We start from the raw sequence: 7,194 nt of genomic DNA on the forward strand, positions 1-7,194 counted from the left end.
TGGGCCATGTGGGAACATAAAGGGACATTTCTTGACAGGCTGTGGTATATTTCAAGTACTGTTTTAAGCGAAATCGGACCAAACGCACACTGTGATTGGAATGTACAGTTTCTTTTTTCTGCTTCAAATGTCTTCAAAACCACATGAATTCCACAAAAAATATTGATGTCATTTTGCATATAATGTGTAGTTGATGAAATCTCAATATGTCATGATAAATTTTTATTTGGTATAAAAATTATTGTAGAATATATTTGTTGCCTAATTGCAGGATTTGAAGGAAATTCAGCAAAAGTTTGAAGCCCTTACCGTCATTCACACTAACAGAGAGACGAGTGAAAAAAGAGATTCATCAACATCTGAAGGTCGGTCTATTTAACAAATAGTGACACGCTTCCTTGCAACTGTTAGGTTTATCACCTATACGCTTGTATTAACGTTTTCAGCGACTCTAGTGGAGGAAACTGGCTGTGTTCTGAAAACTTCTTCAGATTGTGACACTAGACAACTGCTGTTGTTGCCATGTCTCCATGCTGCCTGTAAACCCTGCATTGACCAGCTCCACCAGAAGAACATTGTGTGTTCATGTGGGCGAGACATCAACATGGTGGAGGAAAGTGGAACAGTCGACTTCGTGAGAAGAAATGAAATCACATTTGCAAAAGAAAAACCTGAATGTGAATACCAAACAGAACAATGCAAGGGGGGCGTTGTTCGTCATTGTAAGACGTGCAACATATCTATGTGTGTTAATTGCACAACGAAACACGAGAAGACACGTGCAACCTCTCAACACACAGTTTTACTGGCTGAAGAGTTTAAGAAAATGCCAATTCGGGAACGACTAGGTCTCTCGAACTGTTCAACTCATCCTCGTGAAGTTGTCAAATATTTTGACAGACAATGCAACATTTCAGTTTGCGATGTGTGTATCAGAGGAGACCACGCCGACCATGGTATTAAAGCACTGGATGTAGCATTTAAAAATACTGAAGAGAGTCTTGTAAAAAAAGGTCGTCAGCACCAGGAAGATCTGGAGAAGATGAAGGCCTCCTCCAGACAGCAACAGACCCGGGTTACAGAGCTGGAGGAAAGGGCAGATCATGTGGAGAAGGAAATAGCTGATGTCCATAGCGACCTTGCTCTGAGTTTGGTTCAAAGGTTAAAGCATCACATCCAGCAAATAGAAAATCAAGTAGAGGAAAACAGAAGTATTCTCCGGAAAGATATGGAATGTCTGGAAACCAGTGGCTCAGCTGTACTGACTACATTAGGTTATGCTGAAAGAGCCATGGCATCTACCACACACGCCCAATTCATGGATCTGTCATCTACCATTGTCAACAAGATAGACGAAGACCTTCTCCGCGCTCTTCCCGAAAATTCAGTGAAGACACAGTCCATGAGTTTCATTCGTCAAGGACATAGAGCTCTTCACGAATTGGTTGAAATGTTTGGCACCTTCAGCACCTCTAACAAGGGCGTAGATGAACTAGATACCATGCCGACCATAACAGGTAATTTTCTTTCTACATGTGGTTTAACTTGAGTTCGTGTGTTTGAAATCATTATTTCATTCTATAAATTATTATATAAATTTACAAAACAACGAAATATCTTATATCCATTATAATGCATGGAAAAGCAAAACCACATAATGATATCTTTCTAGATTACACCCACTATATCTTTTTTTTTGTTACTGTATTTTCTAGACTTGCAAAATGAAATCGTCATTTTCAAAGATCAGGAAAAGGTAAATAAGAGAACAAACAACATGTTAAACTTTGCATTGTTTGTGTTAGATACGTCTCTATGAATATACAATAGATAAATTATCGATTGATAAACATATGTAGTGCACATGTAATCCCACCATTCGTACATGGCGTAAGTAAGTAAATGACTTCACTTTATATCAGATGTTATTTTCACACTGACAGTTTTCCCAAAATATTTTATCCAGTACAGTTATAGAAAATATATTAGAATAACCTGCTATGTCATGATTTTGTATGATAATACACGCCCCTTAAAATTCGCTTCTAAACTTAACATGTAACAAGCACAGTCTCTATGACCCACCGCCACAACCATTGTTATATTAGAATTTGTTTCTGTTTTTACATTAGCTCTTCGAAATGGAGAGGAAACGTTTGATGGAAGTGACCACGCTCTTAAAGGACAACCAGGAATCACTAGGTAAGATCGATTATGTTAATTCAAGTGAAGTGACTGCTTATTGTTGCTGATGGTGTTTACAATCCTTCAATCATACAAGGTTATCTTGTTAGTTGTAATGTGTTTTTGTATTGTGATGATTCCATTTTCATTTCGTGGTCCAATGTCATTTTCAGAGGTGAGGATAGGAGTGCCATCCCTAACACCCTAACACCTCAACCCCCACAGGATACTTGAGATTTCTGATTTTTTCAATAATAATTTCAAGAATATAAACAGGTTTCCGTGGAATTCATTACTTGATAAGAGGAAGAAGAAGAACTCCAAACAACTAATCATAACTCAGATGTTAGAATCTGTTATAAATAGTACACTTCCTCTGGAGCCAAGTTCGATGTGTCATGTCGACATGCAGTCTAGGATGCAGATGACTGCACATTGTCATGTAAAATACCTAGAGAAATATCGATACTTTGCTACATACACTCACGCCATAACATACAGGGGCGGGGCTACAATATTCCCCAACTCCATTAATTAGGGGAGGCAAGACTACAATATGCCTTTACTCCATTAATTAGAGAAATATACCCTTATTTCATTAATTAGGGGAAGCAGGGTTACAACATACCCTTATTTCATAAATCAGGGGAGGCAGGGCTGCAAGATACCCTAATTTCCTTAATCAGGGGTTGGTTGGTTTGTTGGTTGGTTCTATAACGCCACACTCAGCAATATTCCAGCTATATGACGGCGTTCTGTAAATAATCAAGTTTGGACCAGGTAATCCAGTGATTGACATCATGAGCATCGATCCACGCAATTGGGATACGATGACATGCATCAACCAAGCGAACGAAACTGACCACCCAAACCCGTTTGTCGCCTGTAACGACAAGCAAGATTTATTATATAGCTGGATTTTCACGGGTCTGCGGGAAGGTTGTTTGAATAATATTTGTATATTTACATTCAATTTAGCTGCTTTTAGTGTCAACAAGTTCTTCATAAAGAAACCAGAAGGACATTATAACATACATCTACTCCAAATTTCAATCTACAAGAATATTCAAGAAATATATCAAAATAATGTGGTTTATTGTTTATTGTGTTACTTATTGTTTGTGTCCTGTTCTGACAATGCTGTCTTACCAAACTATCATCCATCGTCAACCTACGTGCGTCCTGCAACGTGCCACACAATACTTCACCAGCTTCAAGATGACGTCACCAGGTCACGTGATACTGTGATCACAACATTGACATGCAATCTACATGTTCCTCATTATACCACGTTCATTCGTGTTTCTGTTATAACACGGTGTACATTGTGATTGCATCTGTTCGCCCACTGTGTGATTTTCGTGCTCTGTATATCCCAACGTATTTGTAATTCAGAATCTCAACTTCAAATATTTGATTTGTGTGACGTAATTAATGTTGAAGTCTTGTTTCTGCCGTTCTGAATAATTTGACAACTAACGAGCCACGCACTAGACCGGTCACTTACTAATTCTACAGTCGGGTTAAAGGATTATGTAAACACATAGTTCCAAGGTACTACTACTCCACTGTGATTATATTATACTGTTTGTATATTAGTACATTCTGAATATCTTTCATTTAAATATCATTATAGAACTCGACTATCACTATTTGTCTTATGTTTTTTTCACAAGTAAACTACATTCATATGTTGTAGGTATACATCTGAAGTATGACAAAGACAAAGTCAATCTCGACTGGGTCCACATCAACACAGAAGGAGACCTGGTCAACAGGGAGTCGGACGTTGACACCAGACCTGCAGGGGAGGGGAGACTGAAGATGTACTGGGGCACATGTAGCACTGCCCCCCTCCCCCGAGCTGGCTGTCCCCAGTACTGGGAGATGGTGTCTAGGGACAGTCATGTCAAACCACTCACAGGGAACGGCCTCATCCTGGAGGTGGGTGTATGCAGGGAGGAGCAGAGGGACGTGTCTCATTGTATCAGTGGACAACCCAGCTCCTACAGCCTGGATGTCGTCCACTGTCCTACACACGGCGTGATATGCATGGAGACATGGAAGGAGGGGAAGCATGTGTTGTGTCTGCCTGACACTCTCCCCAACAAAGCAAGGGCATCACACACACTACATTACGGTCTTGTCTATGATGACACCAGGAAGAAGATTGCCTTCATTGATGTGAAGGAGAACAAAGTGATATCGACGTTAGACAATGTAGACTCCAGTCAGCCACTGTGGCCGATGTTCGGGGTGTATAACCCATATCTCCTCACTGTCAGCATGACACTTGTAGTGGGCAGCGACATCAACATGACAGAGGAGAAGAAAGCAATGATTGTCAAGGCGCTGTCGTGATGATGACAACGATTGTCAAGGCGTTGTCGTGATGGTGACAATGATTGTCAAGGTACTGTCGTGATGGTGACAATGATTGTCAAGGCGTTGTCGTGATGGTGACTCTGATTGTCAAGGCGTTGTCGTGATGGGGACAATGATTGTCAAGGCGTTGTCGTGATGGTGACACTGATTGTCAAGGCGTTGTCGTGATGGGGACAACGAATGTCAAGGCGTTGTCGTGATCGGGACACTGATTGTCAAGGCCCTGTCGTGATGGTGACAATGGTTGTCAAGGCGCTGTCGTGATGATGACAATGATTGTCAAGGCGCTGTGGTGATGGTGACAATGATTGTCAAGGCGCTGTCGTGATGGTGACAATGATTGTCAAGGCCCTATCGTGATGGTGACAATGATTGTCAAGGCGCTGTCTTGTTGGTGACAATGATTGTTAAGGCGCTGTCGTGATGGTGACAATAATTGTCAAGGCGCTGTCGTGATGGTGACAACGATTGTCAAGGCGCTGTCGTGATGGTGACAATGATTGTCAAGGTCCTATCGTGATGGTGACACTGATTGTCAAGGCACTGCCGTGATGGTGACAATGATTGTCAAGGCGTTGGCGTGATGGGGACACTGATTGTCAAGGCGTAGTCGTGATGGTGAGAATGATGGTGATATGAACACACATAGATTTGTGGAAGACACTCACTGCTCAGGAACAACTGCGGACTGTGGGAAATGCAATCAATATCAATCTGTTTAAAGTGTTTATATCTTTTGGTTTTAAGTAAATAATGTTGTGTGCAATAAGTATATTTAGCACAAAATATCAAATATATATGTAAATACATTCTCAAGCATTTCTATAAGACATTTTGCTACAACAATTCCTTTGGATCATTTCTTACGAGAAAATTACAGAACAACTTTTACACCCGTTTTAAGTGGTACGCAAAAAACCACCGATGCACCAAAAGTGATGCTCCAACAACGAATTAATCTTACCGACATGTTTTAAACTCTTTGCAAAGGAATTAAAACAAATCCAAAATTGATGGAAAACAGCTGTTCGATTGAGCTGAGGTTAACTTTAGCTATGTCACGCGACGTGTGTGGTTTTTTTTGCTTCCAGGGTATAAGAGACTTGTTCGTTCCCACAGAAATCACATAAAGCCTGTCTTGTTCGAGGCGGAGCATAAGGAATTCATTCTGCCGCTCAAAAATTTGATTTTTCTCGAAGGCGGGATAAATAGATTTTTATCAAGATCACGTGATCCAATCAGGTCTCATCTCTCTGACATGGTGTGGTGAGGTGCGTGCGTGCGTGCGTGCGTGGGTACGTGCGGGCGATTGTTCCAGTCCGGACTAATGCCGACATTTTTGGTATGATGCGGCTCTACCACTTGACCATGGAGGCGTTCTCATTCTGACATGGAGGTATGGACCCCTGAAGATCCGGGGTAGAAAAGGTCTTCAGCATCCCATGCTTGCCATAAAAGGCGACTATGCTTGTCGATTGGGGCGTGTATTGGGATCGGATAGTGAGGCTCTCTGACTTAGTTGATATGTGTCATCGTAATCCAATTGCGTAGATCTATGTTCATGATGTCAAGAACTGATTTGTCTGGTTCAGACTCGATTATTTACAGACCGCCGTCATACAGGTGGAATATCGCTGAGGGCGGCGTTACACAACAAAGGAAAAAGTATGGAGGTATGATGACATCCCGGGGAACACCAGAAATGGACTTTAGACATTGTCCCATGTGGACAATTGCTGTGAACGCTTTAACCATCATAACATGTGTTTTGAATATGTGTACAGTTTCCGTATATGCTGTTGAAATAACGCATAAGCTGTTTGATATTTGATTCCTTAATGTGAAACATTGTATAAACCTTTTTGTTTTTTGTTTTGTTTGTGTGTGTGTTGTGGGGGGGGGGGGGGGGGGGGGGGCGTATAGTGGACTAGCCTCTGAAATAACTGACTCGGATTTTCTGTCATTTCTTTCAAACATTATGTATGTTTGGAATAACAGATACATGGTTTCACATTGCTTACACAATGCTCTGCATTCGATGTCATGTCGAGGTCAGACTCGTTACACCTGCCACTAACTTTTAGATTTTGGTCCAGACACTGAACTCTCATCTGATGGAAAACAAGTTGAACCAACTTCACCACACACTGACGATCCTTTCGCTCAAACAGAAGCTTGGATGTCGAGTTGATTACAGATTTTACGAACACTTCCAGACTCTTCCAGACTTCCTGACTTTTGAGATACAGACTTGAGAGAACACGGTTGACCGTAGCCTTACTACAAGTTGTGACCACAAAATAATTTAATGGTCTCTGCTACATTAAGGTTGCCCTGTGTGTTTAGTAAGCCTGCCCTTACAAAAGGCAAGTCTAGATAAGTGAACTGTACGCCAGTCTTACAGGGACAACTTGTTCTTATTGTTTATATACTCTAGAAATTAGCAAATAAGTCTGAACACATGAAATGAGCTACATGTATTTTACTCACTCACTCACCCACTGATTCACTCACCACTCACTCTCATTCACTGGCTCACTCACTCACCCACTCACCAACTCGCTTACTCACCAAACCACTCATCAACTCACTCTCATTCACTCGCTCATCTTTGAGCAATATATG

The 7,194-nt window shown here is 41.2% G+C and overlaps 1 protein-coding gene across 1 annotated transcript; it reads left to right on the top strand.

Annotated features, from left to right (window-relative positions):
- The first annotated feature begins 1,388 nt into the window (after nucleotides 1-1,388).
- On the top strand, nucleotides 1,389-4,913 carry LOC125376007. Its single transcript, XM_048387169.1, has 3 exons — nucleotides 1,389-1,517; nucleotides 2,133-2,202; nucleotides 3,884-4,913. The coding sequence occupies exons 2-3, from the start codon at nucleotides 2,142-2,144 to the stop codon at nucleotides 4,543-4,545; spliced, it is 723 nt and encodes a 240-aa protein (XP_048243126.1). The 5' UTR covers nucleotides 1,389-1,517; nucleotides 2,133-2,141; the 3' UTR covers nucleotides 4,546-4,913.
- Nucleotides 4,914-7,194: the final 2,281 nt, after the last annotated feature.

The sequence above is a fragment of the Haliotis rufescens genome, unplaced genomic scaffold, assembly GCF_023055435.1.
Source record: "Haliotis rufescens isolate VD_foot unplaced genomic scaffold, xgHalRufe1.0.p SCAF_67, whole genome shotgun sequence".
In the NCBI taxonomy this organism is placed as follows: Eukaryota; Metazoa; Mollusca; class Gastropoda; order Lepetellida; family Haliotidae; genus Haliotis; species Haliotis rufescens.

Bases quoted from the DNA above. Each gene is read 5' to 3' on its own strand.
- LOC125376007 (XM_048387169.1), top strand. From the start codon at position 2,142: ATGGAGAGGAAACGTTTGATGGAAGTGACCACGCTCTTAAAGGACAAC. The intron at 2,203-3,883 runs GTAAGATCGATT...CATATGTTGTAG, and splicing joins GGACAACCAGGAATCACTAG to GTATACATCTGAAGTATGAC.